Source organism: Neovison vison, chromosome 9, assembly GCF_020171115.1.
Source record: "Neovison vison isolate M4711 chromosome 9, ASM_NN_V1, whole genome shotgun sequence".
In the NCBI taxonomy this organism is placed as follows: domain Eukaryota; kingdom Metazoa; phylum Chordata; class Mammalia; order Carnivora; family Mustelidae; genus Neogale; species Neogale vison.
Genome location: NC_058099.1, coordinates 99,888,120 through 99,914,868, shown reverse-complemented (window position 1 = coordinate 99,914,868; position 26,749 = coordinate 99,888,120). Strand labels below are relative to the sequence as shown.

Genomic DNA, 26,749 nt, shown 5'->3' with positions numbered 1-26,749 from the left:
AGGGGCCACAGGGTACGTACTCGAGGCTCGTGAGCACGTGAGTGTGCAACACTGCCCTGCCCGGTCTCAAACCGTCACAGTGGGGAGCCGGCAAGAATCCGGCCTGTCACCGGCCCTGAGCACCGGGTCCAGGGGCGCCAACTCCATTCAGTGCTGTGCGACCACCACGCCCTCCTATTCCCCAATGGCTCCCGAGCCCCACACTGCAAGTCTGTCCCCACGGAGCAGTAGCTCCCCACAGCCTCCAGCTCAGGAACCCTCCAGGCCTCTCGGGGGCTGTCCACTCCGGATCGCTCCCGGAGCGCGGGCCCGTCAGTGCAGGCTCATCTCGGAGGACGCGAGCAGTCATGCAGGTCGCGGCGGGCGGCACGAAGGCCGGGCCACACCCTGGTCACCCGTTTGTGCCGACACACACCAGCGGCAGTTTCCTTTTCAGCTCTTCGGGACGCTGCTGCTGTGAGCAGGCGCCTGCGAGGGGCCGGGTCCAGCGTCCCGAGGAGCTGCCGGACGGCCTCCCAGAGTGGTCTCGCCCTCCCCCGTTTCTCCAAATTTCCGACGACAGCTACCGCGGCAGGCACGAAGAACCAGCTCCCTGCGGCGCTGGCTCAACTGGTCTAGATTGAGGGCGTCCGGCAGCTTCTCACGTGTGACCGGCCACGTGAGTGTCTTCTTGTGGAGCGCCGTCAAGTCCTTCGCCTGTTTTTTAGTGGGTGTTTAATGTGGAGCTTTAGGAGGACTCCGTAGGTCTCTGGACAGCAAATCCTTATCAGGTATGTGATTTGCAAACATTTTCTCGCTTTCTGTAAAGAAATTCTTCTCGTTTTTTGATAATGTCCCTTACTACGCAAAAGTTCTTGTTTTTGATGAAATCCTGTTTATCTATTTTTGCTTTTGTGGCCTGTGCTTTTGGTGTCCTGGCTAAAAAGCCACTGCCTAAGCACAGGTGGTGAAATTTACTTTTTGTTATTACGAGAGAGACTCCGAAGCAGACTCCCCGCCCCGCACGGAGCCCGAGCGGAGATCACGACCTGAGCCAAAACCAAGACTCGGACGCTGCACCGACGGAGCCGCCCAGGCGCCCCCCCCTCCGTGTTCTTCTAAGGCCTCTGCGGGCCTCGTGCTTGCGTCGGGTCATGGCTCCGCGGGAACTGCCGCACGCGGGGTGAGGCGCGAGCCCGGCTTTCTCCAGCAGGTGGAAATCCAGCTGTCCCAACACCGTTGTTCAAAACTGTTCCTTGTTGTTTGAACGAACATATTTTGGTCAAAAACTCCCTGGCCACGGTTACGTGGGTTTCTTTCTGGACTCCCGAGCTATCCCACTAGTAGCTCTCTCCCTACCCCAGGGCCACGGCCTCGGACCCCGCCGCTTCCGACTGCAGAGACCGGCCGCCCCTCGGAGACGAAAAGCTGCACTCACCCGAGAACACCACGGGTCTGGAGGACGGCTTCGCGCTCTGGGAGTGCTGCTTCTTCTCCAGGGCCGCCAGCATGCCCCCCAAATCCAACTGCACTGGAATCTGGCTCTTCTTTCCACTATTTTTATAACTGCTCTAAAGAATGAAAGAGTCGGAAGTTCTCTTAGGATGGTGTATTTTACAACCATGCTTTTCACTTCACAACAAAAAGTCATAAAAGATAAAATGAAACCTATTTATAGCAACCATTAAAAATCTAAAAATTAAAGAAAAATCCAGATAATGCTACATCACCTTTCAAGGTGACTGCGGTGGTTTCTCCCCCCCCCCCCCAGCCCCGGGTCTCCGCCTGCACCCGCACGGTGTAGGCGCACACTCCCAGGTAGGACACGAGGACGTGTGCCAGCAGGAGTCCGTGTGTGAGGCCAACCGATGGGTGTAATTGTCTCACGGGCACCACGCAACTTCCGACTGCCTCGGAGAGCCAACCGGATGCATGAAGTCAGCGGGCTGGGACCAAGAATTTACACAAGTCCAAAATGCCCGCGGCAGGCGTGCAATTCAGGCACGAGCTGGGCTCTACTTGAAACACATGCTACTCTGAAAGGGCTGTGATCTGGGGTCCTCGGACACGGGCAGCCGCAGCACACCCGCCCTCGGCACGTCCTCCTGCCCAGCCGTGGGCCCACGTCACCAGGAGCGCGCGACGTGCCACATAGGTGGCTACAGAGACTCCGCGGGCAGACAGGAGAGGACCAAACTGGACCACAGGAATCCCAGGGAATCTGCACAACGTTCAGAGTCTTACTGCTCACAAATGTGAAAATACCGCCCCCACTTCCGAAGGCCAAATGACAGGGAAAGTGCTGGAGACTCGTGGAGAAGTGGGGCCACGTGTTCGAGTTCTCCCCCCGGAAGACGAAGCACAAGTTCATCCGCAAATCCCCCGCGGGCAGGGGCTCGAGGAGAGCCCTCTCTCCACCTTGTACTGGGCACTCAGCGTTGAATTTGCAAGGAGGGAAGGGGGGCCTCCTTTTGGGGGGCCTCCTTTTGGTTTTGTCAGACTCTGCCACCTCACAACGGAATTCCTGTTTCCCAAATAAACAGCCCACTTTTCCCACTCTCCGTCGAAGACCCGCAGGCAGTCTGTGCCGCCTCCTGACGCAGCAGCGGCCGTACCGCCGCCTTCTCACGAAGGGGACACAGCACGCACACTTAGAGCATCGACCCCCGCGTGATTCTCCAATGAAGAAAGAAATCAAAACAAAACCACCTTTCTCGTACGTGTAGAAGTCTGGAAGATTCCTTTTCCTCCAGAGCTGAGTCAGGCAGGAAGAGTGAAGCCTCAAGCCATGACCGCGTCAGTCTGAATCGTACCTGTGCCTGCTGTCTGGCCTGACACCGCGGAGACGCCGCTCTCTCTCTCCTTTCAGACGCAACAGCCAGATCGGGGAACTCCTCGGCATCCTAAGTAAACCACATACCCTTGAGCTCTTTGCGGATCACGAGAACCCAGTGTGCCCACGTGCGAGCTGTTCCTTGCCCGGGATCTCTGTCACCAGCTCCCACAGAGCTCCCGAGGGGACCTCAAACCGCCCCAAACCGTTTTACTCTTAGAAATTGATTTAAAGGGGGAAGGAACCTGAGGAAGGCCTAGAGAGATGGAAAAATACCAGCAGACTTTGTACGGACACTCTGTAGCCACATCCCACACCCAGATGTGAACCTGACAGAATGGCTGCTCCCGGACCCCTCCCCCCGCTCGGGGCCAAGAGGAAACCCCCACCCGGAACTGGACGTGACAGAATGACTGCTCCTGGACAACCCCCCCCAGTCCGGCTCTGGGCCGAGAGATAACAACCATCTGGCGCCCCGCGGCTGGACAGGAAGAGCCCGGTCAATCCTGAGGTGCCACATACCCTGGCGGCACCAACTCAGCAGTTTGAAGAACGACAGCCCTCTGACCTAACCAGTAATCTGTTCCCAGCCTTCTCCCGCTCTGTAGTGCGCCAGTCACATTAGAGAGTTCTTTTTTGATTTTCTCGTGGTATGTGGCAATTTGTTAGAAGATACTATGATGTATGCTAAGTCCCTGCCTCCCCAAAAATAGTGTATAAAAGGTGCTGTGATCGGGGCGCCTGGGTGGCGCCTGGGTGACTCAGTGGGTTAAGCCGCTCGGCTCAGGTCGTGATCTCAGGGTCCTGGGATCGAGTCCCGCATCGGGCTCTCGGCTCAGCAGGGAGCCTGCTTCCCTCTCTCTCTCTCTCTGCCTGCCTCTCTGCCTACTTCTGATCTCTCTCTGTCAAATAAATAAATAAAATCTTTAAAAAAAAAAAAGAAGGTGTTGTGATCCCGAGCTCGGGACCTCTTAGCGTCCCCGGCAACGAGTGCGCGGAGGTCCGGGTTCGGACTCGCAATAAAAGACCCTTACTGTTTGGCTTTGAAAAAAAAAAAAAGAAATTGATTTAAAGACCACAGTTCCAATCCCACTGCCCTAGAGAGCAAGTGGGCGGGGGCCCCAAGGCTGTGGGGGCCCTGGGCCCCCGGACACAGTGTTCCAGCACTCAGCCTTCAACTGCGCTTCCGTTAGAGTACCCGTCAGTCTAGTCTCGGGAGTGCTGCTCTAGTCCCGTGCGCTGCTCCCGGACTAGAAAATAGAAATGAAATAGAAAACAGGGCAACAGGCCTCTAATGACAACGGTGAAGTCATTTAAAAACACCTTAGATGCTTTCGTTACCATTCTACATGACTCAGAGAAGTGATGCGGGACAGGGGAGCAGAACTCCATGAGTTATTTGTTGGCCCAAATCATTAACACTCTGCCAGAATCACAGGTCTTCACACACGCGACCCCAGTGTCTTCAAGGGAGTGCGCCAAGAGCTGTGGGAACCGCCACGTTTGTGGGAAAGTCTCAGGTTTGGCCCTAAGCCGGAGGGCAGGCAGCAGAGCCGAGCACCGGGAGTCAGGCTGAGTCTGGCACGAAGTGTGAACCCAGGGCGACTCCCCGCAGCACAGAGGCTGGCCTGTGGTACCGCAGGAGAACAGTGCACCGAGGGATTTTGCAGGTCTGTGGAATTCTCTCGGCCAGGGCCCATGATGGAGTTATGGGATTCTCATTTTCCTCCCGACTGAAGCACATTACAGTCTCATGTCTGGACAGAAAAGGAGACCCTGCAAACGCCAGCATGCCAAAGCAAGGAGAAACAGGTAACCGAGACGCCGAAGAGCCGGCGTGAGCACCACGGCACCCGCGGACCGGCTCTCCCCGCAGGCACCCGGCTCTCGACTCCGCACGCGCCCTGCCGCTGCGCAGGGCCGCCCGAGGGGAGAACACGGGGGGCACCTATTCCCTGTGGCACGGGGCGAAGAGTACGGAAGGAAGTGCTGGAGAGTCTCCCTTCGGAAGCCCGCGCGGGTCTGTGCGTCGGCTGGGGCGGGCCCACGCCTTAGACCATGAGCAGCATAATAAAGAGACACGTACTTCAATCTTTGGCGGCTCCTGAACCGTCGTCAGGACTTCGTACTCTGATTTAGACTTCTCTTTCTTTTTCTTGTGCTTTCTTGAGGCTTCATTCTGGTCAGAATCGCCGCCATGGGATGCTCTGGACTAGAGAGAAAAAAACACAGCAAAGTCATGAGTTTATAAGACACTCGCTAGAATGTTTCCTTCCACGAACTGGAGCAAACCGGAGATACCAAGTTGTTCAGCCAGAAGGCGGCTCTGTTCAGAGCTGGGCTCCTCACCTCTGTTTTCCGAAGACCAGCACTCAGGACAGTACTTCTCAAGGAAAAGAAATCTGCTGAGAAAGCTGTCCTATCCAATTACTTTGAAACTGGCAGACTTGATATCCCTACTTCTGGCCGCAAGAGATCATTTTACCATCTCTTAATACCAACCCGAAGTCTTTGCATAAATCCAGGTCTGTTGGGGGCGCCTGGGTGGCTCAGAGGGTTCCGTGGCTGCCTTCGACTCAGGTCATGAACCCAGTGTCCTGGGATCAAGGCCCACATCAGGCTCCCTGCTCAGCAGGGAGTCTGCTTCTCCCTCTCCCTCTGTGCTCCCCCTGCTTATGTGCACTTGTGAGTGCTCTTTAATAAACAGTCTTTAAAAATAAAGTAAATAAAATAAACCCGGACAGGGCCATTCCTAGCAGCCTGGTGGTCCTTAAACCCGATCACACACCTGAATCCCCTGTGGAGCCTTCAAATCAGACAAACGTCTGCGCGCATCCCACAGCTGCTGAATGTGACCCCACAGCTCCCACCCGCCCTCTCCGTCAGCTCAAACACACCTTGGCCTCACACCAGGATCCAGGCCAGGCCCGCGCTGTCATTCCGGCTCAAGAGCCAGCCCGTGTCCATGTCCCCCGCCAGGCCTTCTGGAGCACCCATCGCGACCTGTCTGCGCCACGCCGGTCTACCAGAGAGCAGGGCCTTTCCTCGTCAGGGGCCCTGCTTTATCCCAGGCGGGGACTGTCCCTAAGAACGTTCACTTCTTGACCCAGAGGACCTGCCCCTGACATCTTGTGAAGTGAAAAGGTCAACTCTGAAAGATGAGAGTGCAGAATAGTCTCATACGGTCTCATTTTTGTTTAAAAGAAAAAAAAGAAACTTAAAAAACAGAGCTCTCTGTGCTGATGTTCTGAGAAGCCTGAGGTAGAATATATATCCTGTCGTTAACGCAGGCTTCCGAGGAGCGGGCAACAAAGGGAAGACGTCTCGGTCCTCAGTCGCTCTTTGTGGCTTACGTTTGCTGTTTCAGTAGCAAGAGCTCAGAACACAGAGTTTCAGAGGGAAACACATCCCGGCCCTACCACCCCCGTTATGCAGGAGACCACACCCCTGGGTTGTAAGACTACAGGTGATCTAAATTTTTATCTTAGAACTTTCCTAAAATAAACTTTCCTCAGACTTATAATCAGAAAACCAATTTTAGGGGTGCCTACGTGGCTCAGTTGGTAGAAAGTCTGTCTTCGGCGCAGGTCATGACCCCAGAGCCCCGGGATCAAGCCCCGCATCGACTCCTTGCTCAGCAGGGAGCCTGGTTCTCCCTGCTGGTGCTCTCGCTCTTAAATGTAATCTTAAAAACAAAAATACAAAGTTTATGGGAAAATAAAACAAAATCACTAATATTAACTCGGAGAATCTGAACCGTGCGTGAGGAAGCCTGGTTCAGAGAGCGAGACGGTGGCCGAGCGGCGGCCCCAGCCTGAGCCCTGCCGCGCCGCCTACGCCCACACGCCCACAGCTGGTGGCGCCACGGGTGCTCAGAGAGGGTCTGGCCTGCGGCTCCCAGGTCCTTCACGTGGTTCATAAGCGGTGAGGACAGGCTCGCAGGTCTGACCTCGCTCTAAGGGTCAGCAGCACACTTCCCCTCCGTCAGCACAGCTCCCGTTTGTACGGGGTGATCTGTGACACTGTGGGTAACAGAAACTGCTCTCTTAGAAAGGGCGTCACTGCACATCAGCAAACATGGCCACATCCCCACCTAAAGTAATGTACCAACACACCATGAAAAGCAAGAACAAAATCTAGGGGCACCTGGGTGGCTCCGTGGGTTAAGCCTCTGCCTTCAGCTCAGGTCATGCTCCCAGGGTCCTGGGATCGAGCCCCGCATCGTATCGTATCGGGCTCTCTGCTCAGCGGGGAGCCTGCTTCCTCCTCTCTCTCTGCCTGCCTCTCTGCCTACCTGTGATCTCTGTCTCTGTGTCAAATAAAAAAATAAAATCTTTAAAAAAAAAAGAACAAAATCTAGACCAGAAAGAAAGGCTCGTGGAGAAATAAATCCAGGAACCGATGACAATGACAGCTTAACGTCTGAACTGAAATGGAAAAAGGATCCTGCGATGCTGTCTCACTACAGCTGCCGTCGACCAGAAACCAGTAACCAACCCTGGCGACCACAAAAGGTGGAATTCAGTTGTCTTGCTGGCCTCACCCTAGTAGGTAAAAGCAATTTAAATACAACAGATAAAAGACTAGGGGGCAGGAGAGCAGGACTGCATACGCCAGAGTGTGAAGCTCTGCGGCATCTCTCCTTTGAAGACTCCAGAACAGGGTCACAGATGCTTTAGAGCCCGGGTGTAAAACCAGCGCCGCCCCGAACTCGGAAAGCTACCACTGTGCTCCCTGACTGGGCTTCTGCTTTTTTCAAGATACGAGTACAACCGACTCACAGTAGCGACTACAGCACAGAATGCAACACTTTGTTAGGATCTGAGAAAGACAGACTACCCAGGGGCACAGAAGACCAACATACGCCAACACGACACGTACCTTCGTAGCGGAGTGGACGTGTTTCTCTTTGCAGGAAGGATCCGAAGATAAAACTTCAGGCGGTGACGTACTGACGCTCCGAGGGTCTGCGGACGAAGCGAGCGTCTCTCGGTTTATCACAGAAGTAACGTTTTTAGGGGCTGCAGACCGTTCTGTAGACAACGTCTGCCGAACGACATAACCCATTGGTGTCCAAGAGAGCTCTGCTCGAAGATAACCAAAGTGCATGAGCCATCCCAACGGTAAAATAAAACTGCTTAGAAATTCTAAACACACATTATGCGAGGTCATTACCCAGAGCATAATTAAATTCAGACTGGTGCTCAAAACATTCTCTTGGAAACTAGAGCATTTGCTAAGCTTTCTTCTGGGAACACGCACGCTGAGTTAACATGTAGGTTGCGTGATTTTCCTAGCAACTGGCTCTTTAATTTGGGGCTGCGGGTGGGTAGACAAACCATAGTTCTGGTTAAAAAGTAACAATCCACAATCAGGTCCACATGACAAACACACAAAAATTAATAGGGCAAAGATCAAGTTTTGGCCCTACTAACCTTGCTGTGCACCAATAACACCCCAGGTCAAAGATCACAGTCCTCAGCTACCAGAACAAGTGGTAATTTCTTTTTCAACCTCAGGCCCAAGTACAGCCACGCTTCTCCCCAGGCAGCCCGGACAGAAGAGGGCCCGGGCCGACCCTGGGCAGCCAGGGGCGAGCCTCCAGTGGACCAGATGGGACGCTTGCGTGCCAGAGTTACACAGGTTCAAGTCCCCTTTTGTATGAAGGTTTCCAGCAAAGCACACACACACCACACGTGAGAACGGAAAAGAACACACACTTGTGGACACATCACGAATAATTCTGTAAAAATGTCTCGTTAGGACAAGCTACTCAGAAAGACTAAAGGCAGAATAACTGAGCGCGCTCCGACACGTCACTCTGGAGCAGCCCGGCCAGGTCTCTAAGTACGCTCTGAGGCCCTCAAGAGCCTTCCAGGGGTCTGAGGTCAAAACCATTTCCCTGGCGGGAGGAACGGGCCCTGCGCCACCCCCACGCTCCTGCTCCTGAGTGTCCAGTGGGGTTTCCAGGACGCCGCGCGACACAGGACAGTGAAACCACCACGGCCGAGGCCGCCCTGGGCCGGCTGCAGAGTTGCACACATGACAAACGCTGCTCTCTTCGCTACGGTCTAACTTTGGAAAAGCTATTTCCATAACAATATGCTATGTTGGGACAGCGGAGCGGCTCAGTCAGTTGAGCATTGGACTCTTGACTTCCACTCAGGTCACAGTCTCGGGATCCTGGGATCGAGCCCCGTGCTGGGCTCTGTGCTTGGCAGGGAGTCTGCTTGAGATTCTCTCTCCCTGCCTCTCTCCCCATCTCTCTCCAATAAATAAATAAATCGTTGGAAAAAAAAAAGCTACATTAACAGGTAATGGTTTATTATTGTTACTTATAAGAGAATAATAAAGTAATTTTAAGAATTTCTCAGTTTTAACTTTGAATACTGTGACTACGAATCACTATCGTGCAAATAAACAGAAGCTCTCGGGGGTTTTTAAAGGGTGCTGAGGGGTCCTGCACCTAGAACTATGGAACCACTGGTGCAGGCTACACTTCGGTAAACTGTCATTTCTGGGTTCGTAAAATTTCTCCTTAACTGAACAAACCAGACGTTTCACTTGGAATTCTCTGCTCCCACTCTACGCTCCTCGCCCAACGATGTGGGATCTCCTGTATCACTCCCAGCTTCTCACGGTGAGGCCACCTTGTCCGCACCCCGCAGCTGTCTTAGAGAGGCTTCAGAACAAAACCCCTTCTGAGGCACTGGGCCTGCACAACAGTGTGCTGCTATCTGAAAGCCGCGGCAGCCCCTTACCTCTGGTGCAGGAGGAGGGCCCGGCCACAGCGCGGCTGGTCACGGTCTCTGCTGCGCCCGTGCTTCTCACTGCCCCTTCACCCTAAAAGGCAAACCAGCATCTTCTTACCATTTCAAACTGAAAGTAATCACTTAATTTTTAAATACAGCTTCCCCTGCCATTTGTAAAATCTCCAAAATAAATGCTAATTAAAAATTCCAGGTTCGGGGCGCCTGGGTGGCTCAGTGGGTTGGGCCGTTGCCTTCGGCTCGGGTCATGATCTCGGGGTCCTGGGATCGAGTCCTGCATCGGGCTCTCTGCTCAGCAGGGAGCCTGCTTTCCTCTCTCTCTCTCTCTCTCTGTCTGCCTCTCCGTCTACTTGTGATTTCTCTCTGTCAAATAAATAAATAAAATCTTTAAAAAAAAAAAAAAAAAAATTCCAGGTCGCCTGGGTGCCGCAGTCTGTTGAGCCTCTGACTCCTGGTTTCAGCTCAAGTCATCAAGTCATGATCTCAGGGCTGTGAGACTGAGCCGCACGTCGGGCAGGGCACTGGGTGTGGAGCCTGCGGAGGACTCTCTCTCCCTCTCCTTCTGCCCCTCCCATCACGCCCCCCACCCAGCTCTCAAGCTCTTAAAAAAAAAAAAAAAAAAATCCCAGATAAGTAAAAACATACGTAACATCAAATTTCACTCCTTGTAGGAGAAGCCACCCACAGTGTTCAGCTGAGCCCGCAGTGTCCCCTACTTCTCTGCCAGGGGGAGAACAGGCCCCACGGAGGGGATCAGAGCACGCGCACCACACAGCTTCCTAACTACACGACAGACAAGTTCTCATCAGCACAACTGTGCCCCCACCACGTGAGGCCGCAGGGCCCCTGCCTGGGGTTGACAGGGGGGCACTGTGCACCATGCCCACGCACCAAAGTCCCAAAAAATCCCTGAGAAGGTCCACAGAGACAACAAATGTACAAAACACGAAGCAGCAAATGAGACACGGGCGGCTGAGCACACGCAGACAGACGTCAGGGTGGGCTCGGGGTGAGCACAGCACTCAGGGGGGAAGGGATCCATTCACATCTGAACGGGCTTACATTCTAAAGCTCAGAGCCTTCCAAAATTTCCCATTTGTCTGATTCATTAAATCGGAGCCCAGTAACAAAAAGTAAAACTACTGAAACAGCCCGTTCTCTGAATACAACTTCCCTGCTCACCATGGCTCACCTGTCCGAGAGCGTTACAGAAATTACACATATCCATCAAGGGTCAGTGCAACAGGTTTTCAAAAACTACTTAATGACATGGAAAAATGCCAAAAGTCTTAAAAACTCAAACACAAAGTCCTACAGGTGCCTATCTTCAAACTGAGGGGATCCCCTCAGGCCCCACAATGCACCATTAAAAAAAGATTTAGGTGATTAACACGGTTTTCTCTTGAACAACTTCAGACAGAGGTGAGCCTTGAGCAACATGGGGGTTGGGGTGCTGACCCCTGGAGAGGCGAAACTCCACATGGAACTTCTGACCCCCCAAAACGACTAACAGCCTACTACTGACCAGAACCCCGACCGACCACATAAAGAGTTAACAGGCACAGCACACGTAACCTGCGTCACATCCTGTACCCTAACAGCACAGTAAGCTAAAGAGAACATCACTAAGAGAATGACGAGGAAGAGAAAACGTTTACAGTACTGCCCTGTGTTTATCAAAAACACCCATGTCTAATGCAGCTCAAACCCCTGCTGTTCAGGGTCAACTGTTTTAAAAATTTCTCATGTTCAAAGATACCCCTAAAATAGGGAGAAAAGTCTGTTCTACAAGAAAAAGTTAGAAGTCCCCGTGTAACTCAAGAGTGTGAACGCATCCTCAGGCAAGGAGTCCAGACGGACCCCTCCTCCCGGAGCCACGTGCCTCACTTCGTGTCCAGACAGGTGTGTAGCCGGTGACCACGACACAACAGCTCCCTGGCGGCCTGTCCTACTTCCCCAGAGGCTCCCAGGCTTGCGTTAACGCACCGACCACCAGGGATGCACACGGACAGCCCCTCGAGACTCAGCTACTCCCCACACGCAGCCGGACCAAAGGGGTCACAGGGCTGCCAAACCAGAGTCCTCTAGCCCAGCCGGCCGGCCTGCCTCCCTCGTCACGGCTAAGCCACAGGGACGCGCGCCGCGGCGCACGGCATCAAGGTCAATGCGTGCGGGACGCGGTTTCTTCTGCACGAGGCAGCCGCCCTGCCCGCCGCTGGGGGTCAGTGGCCCGGCACCAAGCGCATTCGAGGAAGCAGAGCCCCCACCATTCCACAGGTGGGTGGCCGGGGGGCTCCTTCCGCGTGTCCTCCTCCTCCTCGCCCTCCCACCCTCTCTTGGCAGAAACTGGAGAAGCCACCTCAGAGACTACTAATCTCAGGATGTCTTTTCCTAGAAGCTGGAGGGCCTGAAACTGCAAGACCAAATGCGGAGCACGGGGTATTTTAAAAATCGTTAAATGGCAAACCAAACACCCCGTGACTATGCTTCTGCGGAGCCTGTGATGGCATCCATGAGAGCGGTACGGATGGAAAGCCTGGAAAAACCGGAGGCTACCCTGCACAGTCTGACATACTACTGCTGGACTGAAAGAATCCGTTTGTCTCTACTGCAAACGTGCTGTGGGAATGCAGTGCTGGGAGTGAGGGGACCACGGGGGGCGGTCTACGCAGCGGGACCGTGCCGGAGCTCGACCCCTGTCCCCCGCAGCTAGCAGGAACCAGGAAGCGCATTCGGCGATTCTTTTAGAATCTGCTGTACTGGGGCCCACACCAGGCTGGAAAGAGTCCAAGCAGACGGTCCTCTGTGTGCACGGCAAGGCCCCCACGGCAAGATGGAACGTTAACGAGAGGCACCTACAAAGGCGCGTGGGGAGAAGGAAGGAAAGGAGAGAAGGGGAGGAGGGAAACAGAGCGGGGGCCCCGCACGCACCTCGGCAGGCCTCACCACCTCTCGGAGAAGAGAAAGGTCGGCTGAGGCGGGGCGCAGAGGGCCCCACTTGGGCTGCTTCTGTGTCTCTGCGATCTCACTGGTCTCTGCACCCTGCAGTTCAGGAAAGTCCAACCTGGTAAACTCAAACCCGGGTTTGGAGGCAGACACACTTTTCTCAACGATTCTGGATTTCCTGTCTGTCCGTCTCTGGTAACCGTCTGTACAAACACAAACAAAAGGGGTGAAAACGTAGGTGTTGTGTGAAGACCCGTACGCACACCTCAACCGCAGGGCGGATGTCTCTCGCTGCCGACACACCGACACGGGCCTGTCCGAGGCCCTCCGCCATCTGCCAGCGGTGCCACCTGCGGAGCGACGGGAAGCAGCGAGGGCCGGAAGCGCCGGCTGCTGGGGTCGGGCCCGCAGGCAGGAGAAAGCAAAGCTCTGAGGCGGAATTCTACAGCTCGCGAACTAGGTACTGCAGCCTGACCTAACTACCCTCCACACGCACTGCAGGGTTCCGCACATTTACGGCGACGCCAGCGAATTTCTTCTCAGTGATACCTCTCCCGCACGTGAGAGGAACTTTGGAAGAAAGCAGGCAGAAGTCAACTTGGAATCCCGATGCGGACTGTAAGGCCATGAAGCCAGTCACTACAGTTAACGGTACAACTTTCCTTGCAAACTGCCCTGCGCCAAATGGTTTCTGAGTGAAGTCAAAACAAAGAGAAAGACGTATATACCAAGTAATGTAAGTTATACATGTAAATAAAATGGCCATCCCTAGTAACTACACTATTACAGAAGTTGTAGCTCTCTTCATAAACAAGCCATCAAACGGCACTAGTCCATACCGGCCACCCTGCAGCCACTAGCTTTCAGCCACAGCCTGGAACAGCAGTTTCCACGGCCGGAGCAGACACGTCCCTGAGTAACTACACTGCCCCAGGCTGGCTGTTGCTCAGGATGGGATTCAAAATGCAAACTCTCTCACCTGTTAAAAAGTGTCCCAACGGGGGCGCCTGGGTGGCTCAGTGGGTTAAGCCTCTGCCTTCGGCTCAGGTCATGATCCCAGGATCCTGGGATCAAGCCCCGCACTGGGCTCTCTGCTCCGTGGGGAGCCTGCTTCCTCCTCTCTCTCTGCCTGCCTCTCTGCCTACTTGTGATCCCTGTCTGTCAAATAAATAAATAAAATCTTTAAAAAAAAAAAAAAGCGTCCCAACAGAACACCAGAGAAGCTATTTCAGGAACAAATATCGTCAAATATAGTCCAAGGGATGTGCCTGCGTTTTACTTAAGGACATGTCTCGAGGCCTGTGGGTGCCACTTACTTGCCATGTGGCTTTGGGCCAGGTCCTGCCACACTAGGGCACACCACAGAGCCCCCCACTCCCCAACAGGCCCTTCCCTGGGCGGAGAGGTCTCCAGGATCGACCAGAGTCCAACGGCCTCCGCAGAAACAGGTGTACAAAGAACAGAGCCACTTCTGGGGTGGGCGGGGAAGGACAACAGGACATCAGACAGTATGTCTTTTTCACCTGGTTTCAAGGCCGCGTCCGCGTGAATGGACACAGGATGTGAACCTCTAACTGATTTTGTATCAGATGACAGAGAGCCGTCCGCCTTCTTGCTGTCAAACTTTTGCTCGTCATACGTTTTTTTCTGTGGGGAGAAGTAAAAAGCCCCATGAATTAAGCAAACCAGCACCACGAAGAAAGGTTTAAAGCAGAAAATCCCTACTAAGTATCCACAACAACTGTTTCAAAACCGGATAAACAAAAATCAGTTCTTAAACATACAAAAAAAGAAAAACAATACTTAACTACCACGTGAGAACCAACCCGCTCTTTCTATCTCAAACGCTTTGGTACCCCCCAGCAGGGCGGTGAGCGAACCTTGAACGGGGCTCTCGGGTCTTGTGGGAGAGGGCACATCTGCTCGGCTCGCGGCTTCACGGTCTGGAAAGCTCGGTAGGCGCCGGGGCGGCCGTAAGCATGGGGCGAGCCGGGCACCGGGCAGACGCTCTGTGAGCACTCGGCGGGGTAGGGAGAGTAGCTGCCCGGATGAAGCGCGAGCTCCGAAGACAGATACTGAGGAGGAAACGTGGAAGCTCCGAAGGCCGCGTCTTCAGTATAGAGCTTCTGCCTAAACAAGGAGGTAGGTTTTAGTTGAGGATTTCACATCACCCATCAAGGAGCTCCTCCGTAAGAAGCACAGTTAAACCCTCGAGTGCTTCTGAGGTCGCTCGCTCTGGCACGGGGACGCCTCGGAGAGTGGAACGGAGGCTCCGGCCTCCCGCTCGCCGGTGCGGCGCGCTCACTGCCGGGCTGACGCCCCCGGCGCGGCGGGCACCCGCGAAGCCCAGGGACGCCTCCGCAGCTCTGCGCCGCCACACTGTCAGGCGTCTGCAGAAGCCTCCGGCAGCCCCCGGGGCCCAGAGGGCCACCCACACCGCTCTCCCTGCAGAGGGGGCTTTCACAGAGCCCCGCCGCCCCCCCGACCTCCAGCCCGACCAACCCATCCTGTGCTTTCCGGCCTCGCAGGGCCAGAGCTGCGAAGGGGCCACTGTGCCCGGTAGCCTGGGGGCCGCAGCGCGCCGTCTGCGCACACCGCCGTGCCCCCGTTTGCCCCCGTTTGCTCAAACTGCTAGGCGAGGCCAAAATATAGTTTAACACTGATTTTGTGAGCAAATCTGGTATCCAGCGAGAGGCTTCAATCCTCCAGCAACGAGAGACAATACAATGGCCCAACACGGAGCAGATGAGCCGAGACACAAATGAGCTCCAGCCAATGCTTCTGGGACTTCCCAGAGCTGAAAATCTTCCTGTAGAAAATCAACAGAATCCCAAAGCACGCTGGCCCACAGAAAGGCAGGAAAACCAGAGCTGCTGAGGCGGCACCCGGGCAACCCTCTCCCAGTGGGCCGCCGGCAGGCGCGCACGGGCGGCCCCCTCCAGTGCCCGGTCACGTCCTGTCCCGGGGCAAGGAAGGGCCTGCACTGCAGGGCAAAGGAGTCACCACCCACCCCTGAGACACCCTCACCAGAAGTTCCCTGCATCCACGCACATGCAGTTCCTAACTGGGCGGCCTGCTGTCACGGTCTCTGAACCGGCAACACTTTACGGGAAGTTCACGCCCAGGAAGACCGTTCACTAAGTCCAGGAATGAACTCTTCCTCATGAAAGCCCAAGAAAAACCCCGTACACTGTACCTGTCTCAGCACACCTGCCCTAGCGCTGCTCTTTGCAGAAAACGATTTAAAGCATCGTCCTGCTCCCAGATGCGAGTGTCTGTTTTACTTTATCTGAAGCTCAAAAGATCTAAGGGCGGGGGTGGGGGGCGTGAGGGGGTGGGGGCGGCGGGCAAACAAGGGCTGAGAGCAAAACGCGGCAGAGAAGATGCTATTCCAACGCCAGACAGATACGTGAACAGGCCGGTGAAGTTTAGCTAAAGGAGGACAGGGAGGCAGGGTCCAGCGGCTGTGAAGGCTGCGTCCTCCAGCGACCCTGCGTCCGCGACCCCAGAGCCCTGGGCGTGCATCCTGGCTCGATTCAAGATCTAGTCTCCGACTTTGGACAGGTGCTCACTGGTCTCTCTTCCTCCGCGAAGTTGGGGTTTTGCTTTCCAAACAGGGCCAAACCAATGACAGGCAGAAACGACACCCAGTCAAATCTCACGGCAACAACTCCCAGCACCCACCGGGGCTCGCGGCAGCTTGTGTGTAAAATTCCAGTCGCCACAAACGGCAGCCGGGCCCCAGCACCAACACGCGCCCGCCCACGCCTCCCTTTACAACAGCAGCTTCTCCGGCAGCTCACGCCTCCGCCTTCCCCGCTCCCACAACGCCCCCCACCCCGCCCCTGCCAACCGCTACGGGGTCTCCAGGACCATCCCCCCTGCAAGCCCCGCCACCCCCTCCTCACGGCGGCATCCGCAGGGCTGGCCCTTCTGTCACGCCGCCGGAAAAGCCCCGCCAGCCTGGACTCGCAAGCCCGTGCCCCCTTCCAAAGGCTCGGCCTGGAGGACCCTCCTCCACGTCCCCTTCCTCTCCAGTCAGACGGAGCCCAGAGCCCTCCTCGGTCGGCTCAGGCCTCACATGCGGACTCGCGGTCGCACACCGCGGCCAGCTCCAGGCCTCACTCGGCCCCCAGGTGGCTCCACCCACCAGTTCCCGGTCCCCTAATGGGCGCTGGAGTCCAGGCTGTGCTGCTGGACCCCAAACGGCCCCTCTTCCCGCCCCCACCCCTGCCGGCACTCAGCCGGCAACCGCCACAGCCTCTCTCCCGCCAACACCACCCGGACCCCCGGAGGCCTTCCCCAGGCCGCAGGGCTCCGTGTACTTCTTCCCTAGCTTCCGTGCCTGGAACCCCGGCCGAGGCTTCAAGCCCCTCTCCCTTCACGCGGAGAGAATCCAGGAGTGAGCGGCCCGAAAGCGCGAAAGACACGACCAGCCGTGCCCCAGCCCTGCGCCTGTCCCGGGGGCTGCTCCGAGCCCGGCGCCTGCTCCCACGCCCTCCAGGCGCCCCCGCCGTGGCGCAGGGCTCAGGCCCCGGCAGCTCCTCCAGCCACACTCCGTGCAGGGCGACTCGTTCTCCCAGCCGAGACTCCGTCAGCAGTGCCCAGAGCGGGCCACGGACTGCAGCAGGCTGAAGTGCTCAGCAAACGCTCGTCCCCACGGCAGCGGCAGCTCTGCGGAGCTCGGTGAGTGCAGGCCAGAGGCACAGACGCCCATTCTGCTTCGGGCACTGCCCACCTGAAAGACCGGACACACGTTTCTGGCCCCAGCTTCTCAGGTGTCCAGTGACACGACGCTGCCTGCCCACCTCGTGGCCTGGCACAGGCACGGGAAAGGCAGGAAAGACAACGCTGCTCCCCACGGAAAATCGCACGCGGCTCTTTCCCCGCAGGGGCAAGCCCCATTCACAGGAAACCCGGCTCGGGCAGACGTCTCAGCCTCCATCAGAATGGACGAGGTCATCGGTTCTCAAATACGTATCCCCATTCTGTCCCCTTCAAAGGCTCCTGTGCTTCCTAACCCTGCCCCTCTGCTTTCACACCTCTTTTGTCCTTAATTGTTTTCTCATCAGGCAGGAATACTGTCAGCCAATCTTTTCCTAGGTTATATGTAATTAAAAGAAAAAAAATTAAAGCTAAAAAGAGAGTTTAAAAAATCTAATTTTTAGGGTGCCTGAGTGGCTCAGTCCGTTAAGCGACTGACTGCCTTCGGCTCGGGTCATGACCCCGGAGTCCCGGGATTGGGATCGAGTCCCGCATGGGGCTCCCTGCTCAGCAGGGAGTCTGCTTCTCTCTCTGACCTTCTCCGCTCTTATGCTCTGTCTGTCAAATAAATAAATAAAATCTTTAAAAAAAAATCAAAAAGCACCTAACTTTTAAATTCAACAGTGCACACCCTTAAGCTTCTGATTCTTCTGGAGTCATGCTACTTCGAGAACATTACTTCAGCTGTAGGAATGTTTTCCACCTTTACTTTGGCTAACTGGAATCCCACCCAAAACAAACGGCTTCGAATCCTTGTCACTGAATGAAATATATTTTATACTTTACTTTGTATTTTATACTTTACTTTACCACCCAAGGTAGGGAACAGCTCCAATGAGACCCATGCCAACCTTCCTCTAACAAAGGATGAAATCACAGGAGAAGACCTGAGTGTTCCTAGCAAAGCACAGAGGCAGAATTTCAACTTGGTCAAAAAATACAACCTATATATACCAAACAACTCGATGGTTTTATTATTCATTCCGAACTTTGTCCTCGTGAATACAGGCCTGGAATTTGTATGACGTGTACAATCGACAGTATGCAGCCATGAAAAAAAACAAGTACGACCCACAGCAAAGGAACATACAGACAAGGACTCTTACGTAAGCACAAAGGTGATGCAGGCCGTTAAAAATCAGGTACTCTACACAATTACATGCAGGGTTGAAGGCACGGCTTTCTAAATTCAGCTGTTAATGGAAACCATTGTATAGATACGTAAAGAACGAAACTTGAGAAGAAAAAGGAAAATTGCCAAACCAACATAAGCCTTCTTTCAATACAGATTTAGAAGAATTTTATAACCCAGGCTTCTAGACACTGCCCAGGACATTTACAAAGAAAAGTGGTAGAAAGCAAAACTCAGCAATTCCCAAACAACTACCGCACACAAGGAGCAGCCACGGTTGCGAGCCCGCACTCCAGCCCCAAGCACGATTTCAGCGTTACAACCTACAACCAACCACAGCGCACGCGGATTTCTCTGGGCCTTTGCCCCTTTGCTCTCTGTGTCCCCAGCCACCTCATCTCCCCTGGGACACGTGATACAGTTCAGACCCCATGCACAAATGAACCCTGAAAACCGCATTTCCTACTAGGGAATGCAAGGCAACCTCCACACTTCCTTTGCCCAAAATAACCGTGAGTGTGGAGAGCTGAAGTTTGTGTTTTCGGGGTTGGACGCAGTTAAGTTGTGGCACTGCCTCAGGCCCTTCTTGGCTGAGGAGCAGCCTCGTTCTGAGAACACTGGCCATGTCAGGTGCAGCCACCTCGAAGTGCAATCCCCGCTCAGTCCCCGGGGAGGGCACGACAGGGAGAAGGATACGTACTCAGGCCCCGGGAGCTCCTGAACACACGGGTAGTAGGCGGCCGCACAGCCGGGGAACACACGAGCTTCGGAAGACTCTGACCATGCCACGCTGAGCCCAGCAAATTTGGGGACAAACGGTTTCACATCTGCTGACAACTTGATGCCCTGAGGAAAAAACGGGGGGTGGGGGTTGACTACGTACATTTGGATGTAAAGCAAACGTGAACAGAAAACCCACGGAAAGTCGCTGGGTTCTAGCAGCCCCAGAAATGCCTGTCCCAGGAGTGTCTGTTGTTCAAATACTTGGGCCTCATAAAAGCAAGAATCCGGCGGCTAACCACCTCCCCGCAGCGCTTGTTTAGTAAAAGCAGCCGTCTACTAAATGGTAAAGACGGGTGCGGGGGGCGAGAGCCAGCGGGGAAGGGGAAATAAAATCCAAGCCAGCTGACGGAGTTGGGACAACCTCGGCCTGCGTGCGGGTGTGTCCCGTCCCCGCCGCGCTCACGGAGAACCGAGAACCGCCGAGGGCAAGCCCGGCCGCTGAAGGGCTGCCTCAAACACTCCACCGCAGTGCGGAGCTTCATTTCCACCGAATTTCTCCGAGAAAAGTTATCTAGACCCTTTCCTGTCCCTCAGCGGACCGCCAGGCGCTGTTCTGTTGAGGAGCCAAAGCCAGCCCTGCCAGGACACCGCGCTGTCTGTCACCAAGCCCTGGGATGTGACCGTAGCAGCGGCTCCTCCCGCGGCCGCGGCCGCCCCGCGAGACGGACTTCGGCGCCTTCCAATCCGTCCGAGCGCCGGTCGCGGCGGCCGCCAGGGCTCCATCTAGCGGTGCGGCCGAGCAGGCCGAGCGGACGCCCGCGCTCCAGCCAACGTTTGCGCGAGCTCCCCGGCGCGAGCGCGGCGACCCGGGCGGGGCCGCACTCCCGGGCGCCCGGTCCTCCCCGGCTAACCGCGGCCGCCCGACGCCCCGCGCTGTCCCCCGCCCGCGCCCGCCCCGACGCCCGACCCCCCGACGCCCGACGCGCCGTCCTCACCTCGCCCACGGGCTCCCGAGGCCCCTCCGACGCCATGGCGCGCAGCTCGGAGGAGGACCGGCCCCGGAGGCCAGCAGCCGCCCCGTCGGCCGGCGGCACGGACGCGCGGCGCTCGGACTCCCCGCGTTTCCGCCTTCCGAGCGGACGCCAGGAAGTGCGTCACAGAAACGCACCCAGGCCCGCCCCCCGGCCCCTGCTTCCGACCGGAAGCGGGCGCGCGGGCGGCCCTGGTCCCGCATGGTGGCGGCCGCCCTCAGGAAGAGACCTTGGTCATTCCCCGGACGCTGCCTGGCCGGGGGTACCCGAAGCGGAGGACGTGGACTCCAGGCCCAGGAGGCCAGGAGGACTTGGCGCAGTGAAGCGCCAGGGGCAGGAGCACTGGGCAGTGAGCAAGGACGAGAATTCCGACTGCTCAGTCCTTTCAACTACTGGGACCAGCCCGGCGGGGGATGGGCAGGGCGGGTCCGCGCGGGAGCAGGTGGGGCCTGGGAGCTAGTGAGGGTCCAGGGGCTGGCAATCTGGAGCTGCCCTGCAGCGAAGCCTGGGTTCATTCAGTACCAGGTAAAGCGGCTAATGCGGGCACCGCCCAGTTGCCCCGCCCCACCCAGGTGGTCTCCCGTGCAACCCGCAGGTGCATGAAACACGCCTGAACGCGCCCGCCCTGAACTGCTGTGCTGCAGTTACCCTTGTGGGGGGCTGCCGCGGGCTCACTGCTCCCTTTACTTGGCAATCCCTGAGTCTCCCGGGCTGGCTACAGGATGGGTCCCTGGGGGCACAGGTAGGATCTGGGCGGCTGCGCAGCATCACCTGTAGCGTTTCCCGTCCTGTTCCTGTATACAGACGCCCCTTTCTCAGGAGAGGAGCATACGGAGGACCCACAGACTCGGGGCTTACATTTCAAAGTGTTCCCCAGCACAGCAAATCAGCTCAGGAATATTTCTGTAGCAGCTAAAAAGGCAATTTACAGACACCAACTCCGTATGGAATGGTGTTTTACATTTTACAATGCTCTGCTATTGTATAGGAAGCATTACCACTACTGCACATGGAGTGAAACAGAAGCAGGGATAAGTGGTTCCCCTCAAGGCCACCAGATGTGGCAGTCCTTAGAACTGCACAGTTCTCCAGACACTAAACTAGCAATAGAGCTATGAACTCGGTCTCTATAAACTGTTTCTTCGTAGTAAGTTAATTAAGTCACACCCTCCCCAAACCACGTGACCTTAAACCCATTTAATCCCATTTCTTTAAATCTATTTCCTCCAGACCAAGACTGTAGAACTGAAATCCTCTACCCTTGATAGACACAAGTCAACCTTAGAAAATAAACCCCAATAACTTCAATGATAAATGCAACATACAAACTTTATTTAACAAAAGTAACAGGTAAAGTCAAACAGGCACTTATATTAAAGAGAAAAACCGACTAGAAATTTTATCTTAAACACCTTATAGTAACCTACTTGCCGTTGCATTTAACTGAGCTCTGTTGCTGTGAAGAATACAGCTCATGCACAGGTATGGATCAACAATTTGTACATTTTTCAAGTATTCACTGAATACTACCCTTATATACACATATACATTAAATTTGAAAAAGACTTAATTGACAATCCCCAGGTAGACTTCATTTTTGTTGCTCTTTTGGAAGAGGTCGTCGAAAGAGAAGAATATGTGGTTCTGTGGAAACAAAATATATAATTTTAAACATATGGTTATTTTTCATTCATTCAACCAAAATTTGAAATTCTCAAGCCAAAATAAATCTATTAACAACTGTCACTTATCGAAATATCTGAAATAGGGACGCCTGGGTGGCTCAGTGGGTTAAGCCGCTGCCTTCGGCTCAGGTCATGATCTCAGGGTCCTGGGATCGAGTCCTGCATCGAGTTCTCTGCTCGGCAGGGGGCCTGCTTTTCTCTCTCTCTCTCTCTCTCTCTCTCTCTGCCTGCCTCTCCGTCTACTTGTGATCTCTCTCTGTCAAATAAGTAAATAAAATATATAAAAAAAAAAAAAAAAAAGAAAGAAATATCTTTCTTTCTTTGCTTCAAAAGTCACTGTCAGGGCCCCTGAGAGGCTCAGTGAGTTAAAGCCTCTGCCTTCAGCTCAGGTCACGATCCCAGAGTTCTGGAATCAAGCCCCAAATTGGTGGGGAGGGGGGAGGGCCCTCTTTGCTCAGCAGGGAGTCTGCTCCCCCACACCCCCCCCCGCCTGCCTCTCTGCCTACTTGTGATCTCTCTGTCAAATAAATAAATAAAATCCTAAAAAAAAAAAAAAAAGAAAGAAAGAAAGAAAGAAAAGAAAAGAAAAAAGTCACTGTCAACTATAAACATTAGAAAACCACCTGATGGAGGGACGCCTGGGTGGCTCAGTTGATTAAGAAAACCACCTGATGGAGAAGAACATTCCCCACAGTGTTTTACCTACCCTGGGGAAAAAGAGATGTCAAGTGGAGAAGCCACTTTGAGGAAAACAGTTTCTACCTTTAGGATCTCAATTCCAGTGAAAAGGAAAGACACCTAACACCAAATTCAAAAACTACCAAACTGTAAAAAGTGCAGATCCCAGGGGCCCATTCCTGGGATCTGTTTCACTGGGTGGGAGCCCTGGGTTCTAGAGTTTTGAACTCCGGTACAATTAGATGCCCCCAATCCCCCCCCCCAAAAAAAGTCAGTTTCTGACGCTATTGCTGCGTTTCTTTAAGAGCAGAAAACAAGCTCTGTTCCACCTAATTCGGTTTCTAGATCATGCCCCAAAAATTTGCTCAAAGCATTATAATTGTTTAGTTAGATTTATTTAAGGATACCACAAAAGCAGAATTGAACCCTGTGAATTTTAGTTTAACATTTCATATCCAGGAAACTCTGGTAAAATCCACACGATAAAACACTGGTAAACACATAGCAAGGTTCACTCACTAGGTTACCTTATCTCACCTTGGTGTAGCAAATCCCAATCATCCTTTAATAGAATACTAAAGGAAAAAACAAATCATTCCAAATTGCGTTAACTTCTACTGCAGCAAAGAACTTAGGGACACTTAAAAAGTGTCTTAAAGCCCTTAGTCTTTAAAGACATAGGTCACCAGAATTACTTATACTTACAGTAAAATACTTTATCAATGGTACATTTTAAAGTAAAAGAATTGACTTTTTTTTAACTCCTAATCTTTCCACAGGTAGAATAATGCATTCCTTTCACTCGTGTGGTATCATTTACTAGAAAATGTAAATTCTTCCTAGGGAGGAAAGGAATCAGCCATTCAAGAAGAGTTAGACTTACCAGGATTGCTTTGGGAATACCACTGAATGTCAGTATTACTTAATTTTCAACAACCACAACCACTACTTCTTTGGTTTCAGTGGATGCTTTCCTAAATGGCAATCCCTACCTGGCTCGTGAATCATGTAGTGAACCCAGCCTAGACTCTGTTGGACGCCAAGTCTCCTCCACTCCTCTTCTGACATCAGATGGGTTTTCGGAACTTGTTTGGAAAGTTCTCTGGGTAACATGACATGCCTGTTAAAAAGATATGGCCAAGTATTAGCAAATACACCTTTCCTACAAATATGGTCACTTTAGAGATGCATTTTTAGGACACGTGACATTTGAGTTCAAAATAAAGATCTTTAAAGCAACCTTGTTACATTACTGTTGGCATCAATCTTGAGGACTGTTTACTACCTCTAATTCTGATTTTTCATGGCCTAACGTTCAAAACAGGAAGAATGTACAGTCCAAAAGCAGAAAGTATTTTGTTTAGAATTTGCCTCTTCTTCTCTAAGAGACTGCTTGCTGTTTCAATATTCTTCAGGAATAAAATCCCCCAAATCCAAGTCAGGCTCACAGCTGTCCAGAACATCCCGGCCTCCCCTACAGCTAACCTCTGGGGACTTAAATCCTGGCAAATAGGATAGAAGCAAAAAATACACAACTTATGGAAACTGTCTTCAAAAGGAAAGAACATGCCCAACTCTTTTTCTAAGTCTTTCCTGATGGGCTATGAAGCCGACTAATGTGATCAGGGAGCCAGAGAAGCCACCTAAGACCACAGAAGCCTAAAGTGAGGCTGAACCCTCACTGTAAAACTGACATCCCAGACCCATGGAGACTCTGTATAAGAGGAAAAATAATTTGTTAATTTGGGTTTCCCATTACTCAACATTCTAGATCTGTAGATGAGTTCTTGTGTACGCTACAAGTTGCTTTGTTCAAATTAAAAAGCAAAAAACCAAACCCAAGTCTCACGTATGTATGTGTACCTTGGCAATCTTGCACAAAGACTTTCAGTTTTCCAATAAGTTACTGACTTCTATCCGAATGACCTATATCCAAAACTTTATTAAGCTATTTTTAGGAAGATATGTAATACTCTTCAATGTCAAAAACATCAAGAATATACACAATTGTAGCTTTGTAAAATTCTAAAAGACAAGTCTGCACCCCTCTTAACTGCAATAAACAGTTCTTTATTAATCACAATTCACAGACCCATTTTACCATTTCCAGTAGCAGTAAATTATACAGCCATCAACAAGCACGAACCAAATTTCTTGACTGATAGAAAACCTCTATCTGACAGTCAGTTGGCTGTGGGGATGAGAAATGCGCTTTCTGGTCAGGTACACTTTCTGGCACCAAAGAAAACTGAACCCAAGCTTTGCACAGTGGCAGGACCGTAGCCAATGAGCTTCATCCGAGGCGCGAATATTGCTAATCCGAAACTGAACCCATAACCCAAACGAGCCCTAAACAGTCATCAACGTAAACTCTGGTCTGCGGCTGGGGAGTTAAATACCCAGCTGGTATTATTTACACAGAAGAGGTCAGCCTGTGTTCGCCCCAGAACTGTGCCACGTTGCGAGGTCTGCCCGGAGGCCACCCAAGGACATCAGGCTGTTCCTACTAACTGCAGGAACTGCAGCTGACCTCCCACAACACTGCGACAGGGGCGCCCACCCCCTGCACAGATGAAGCCCCACAGGTAACGTCTGCCTCCCCCAAACTTAGTTACCGATCGCCAACCTCTGACCAAAGCCTTGCTGACCGCGCCAACAGCCACTTAACACGTACTCTGTATGTCACCCTGAAATGCTGCTCCAGCGTCTACACCGATTCCTCCCTGGCCTCAGAATCGAGCGCAGGCCGGCGCCTGCACTCGGATCACCTACAGCCACATAAACGTGCCCCCGTGTTCCTCCGGGGTCACAACCCCTTCCTCGCCCGTCAATCGTGCAAACAGGCCCACCTTCACCAAGTCGGACTCCAAAGGGGACAAGCTCCCAGGCCCCCCACCTCTGCTCACTACGCCTCCCGGCCCGGGGAGGAACTCCCCTCCCACACCCGGCGCGCTCCTCCGAGCGAACACGCAACGCAACACAAAGCCAGCCGCCGGGGAGGGCGACCGGCGAGGCCGATTAAACCGGAGCTCCTCGGGGACCGCAGGACACCGCCCCGGAGGGCGCACGGTTCCTGGAGGAGCGGGCCTGGAACAGGCTCATCTAAGGCTTCCGTGGACCTCAGTCCACACCGTCCTCTAACAACCGACCCGGGGGCCTTCGGCGGACCTCACCGACGACAGGACCCCCGCCGGCGAACACAGGACACTGAGGCAGAGCCTGCGGCACCACGGCGGGCCAGCCGCCCCGGTCGCGCTCAGGTCCGGGCCTCACGAGCGGGGGCGCGAGCCCGCACCGCACGAGCAGCGGGGGCACCTGCTGGGTCCGGGACCCCGGGCTGCGACGGCCGAGCGCGCGGTCAGCGCACCAACGCCGGCCACTCCCCCGCCTCGCCCCGGGCGCGCAGCGCAGCCACACAAAAGCCAGGTCCGCGGCGGCCGCGCCCTCGCGTCCCCGCCCCCGCCCCCGCCCGGATCCCCCGCCCGGCTCCCCCGCCCGGCCCCCGACGCAGCTGCCCGCGACGCCGAGGCCTAGAGCCGCCCGGCCGCGCCCCGAGGCGGGCGGAGTCCCTGCCGGACCGCGGGGAGCGCGGAAGAAGAGCCGACCCCGCCACCCCCGCCCCGCTCGGCCGCGGCGAACAAAGGGCGGGGAGCGGAAGGCCGCAGGCCCCGGCGCTCCCGCCCCGGGCAGCCACCCTGACTCGACCTGCGACCCCCGGCCCTGACCCGAACCCCGGCCGACGCGCGGCGACCCCGACCCCGGCTCCCGTTCCGCGGCGGAGCCCGCCCCGCCGGCCGCACTCACCGGTACTCGTAGTGCTCGTCGAAGTACTTGTCCGAGTAGTAGATCTGCTTGTGGGCCATCCTGCGGGCGGGCGGGCGGGAGCGTCGGGCTCGAAGAGCGGGCGCAGCGGGCCACACGTCCGCCTCTCGCCAAAGGCAACGACTCGACTGCGACCAACCGACCACAGGCCCAACGATCCCGGTTTGAATCCGACAGCCCACCGCCGATTGGACGGAAACGACAGCCAATTGCCTCCCGCGCAAACGGCCGGTAGGCGGGACCGGCTCACAGCCTATCGTCACCGACCCTCCTCGGCGCCCGCTCTCAAGATTAGCCAATAAGAGAGCTGTTGCGGGGTTGCCCGAGGGAAGAAGTGGAAGATTGGCAAGACGGACGGAAAGGGGCGTGGTCAGAAGAGGGTGGAG

General features: G+C 54.5%; 2 protein-coding genes across 3 annotated transcripts in view; both read right to left on the bottom strand.

The window, feature by feature from the left end:
* The window catches only part of SECISBP2 (SECIS binding protein 2), a 59,809-nt gene extending 39,559 nt beyond the window's left edge, over window positions 1-20,250 (bottom strand). For both annotated transcript variants that reach the window (XM_044266095.1, XM_044266094.1), the window contains exons 1-10: window positions 20,143-20,250; window positions 19,125-19,270; window positions 14,409-14,658; window positions 14,052-14,175; window positions 12,514-12,731; window positions 9,574-9,655; window positions 7,694-7,896; window positions 4,899-5,024; window positions 2,793-2,882; window positions 1,418-1,550 (exon numbers count right to left, since the gene is read on the bottom strand). In XM_044266095.1, coding sequence (XP_044122030.1) covers window positions 1,418-1,550; window positions 2,793-2,882; window positions 4,899-5,024; window positions 7,694-7,896; window positions 9,574-9,655; window positions 12,514-12,731; window positions 14,052-14,175; window positions 14,409-14,658; window positions 19,125-19,270; window positions 20,143-20,178 — 1,408 coding nt within the window. In that variant the 5' untranslated portion in view covers window positions 20,179-20,250. The remainder of the gene's footprint in view (window positions 1-1,417; window positions 1,551-2,792; window positions 2,883-4,898; window positions 5,025-7,693; window positions 7,897-9,573; window positions 9,656-12,513; window positions 12,732-14,051; window positions 14,176-14,408; window positions 14,659-19,124; window positions 19,271-20,142) is intronic.
* Window positions 20,251-21,489: 1,239 nt separating this feature from the next.
* On the bottom strand, window positions 21,490-26,477 carry CKS2 (CDC28 protein kinase regulatory subunit 2). Its single transcript, XM_044266086.1, has 3 exons — window positions 26,346-26,477; window positions 23,534-23,661; window positions 21,490-21,822 (listed from the first exon to the last, which is right to left on the bottom strand). Exons 1-3 carry the CDS (start codon window positions 26,402-26,404, stop codon window positions 21,770-21,772), a joined length of 240 nt encoding a protein of 79 aa, XP_044122021.1. The 5' UTR covers window positions 26,405-26,477; the 3' UTR covers window positions 21,490-21,769.
* Between the last annotated feature and the right edge of the window lie 272 nt (window positions 26,478-26,749).

Excerpts from the sequence above, each read along its gene's own strand:
- CKS2 (XM_044266086.1), bottom strand. The coding sequence starts at position 26,404 with ATGGCCCACAAGCAGATCTACTACTCGGACAAGTACTTCGACGAGCAC. Across the intron at positions 23,662-26,345 it reads GACGAGCACTACGAGTACCG|GCATGTCATGTTACCCAGAG; the intron begins GTGAGTGCGGCC and ends TCTTTTTAACAG. Across the intron at positions 21,823-23,533 it reads CTACATGATTCACGAGCCAG|AACCACATATTCTTCTCTTT; the intron begins GTAGGGATTGCC and ends TTGTTTCCACAG.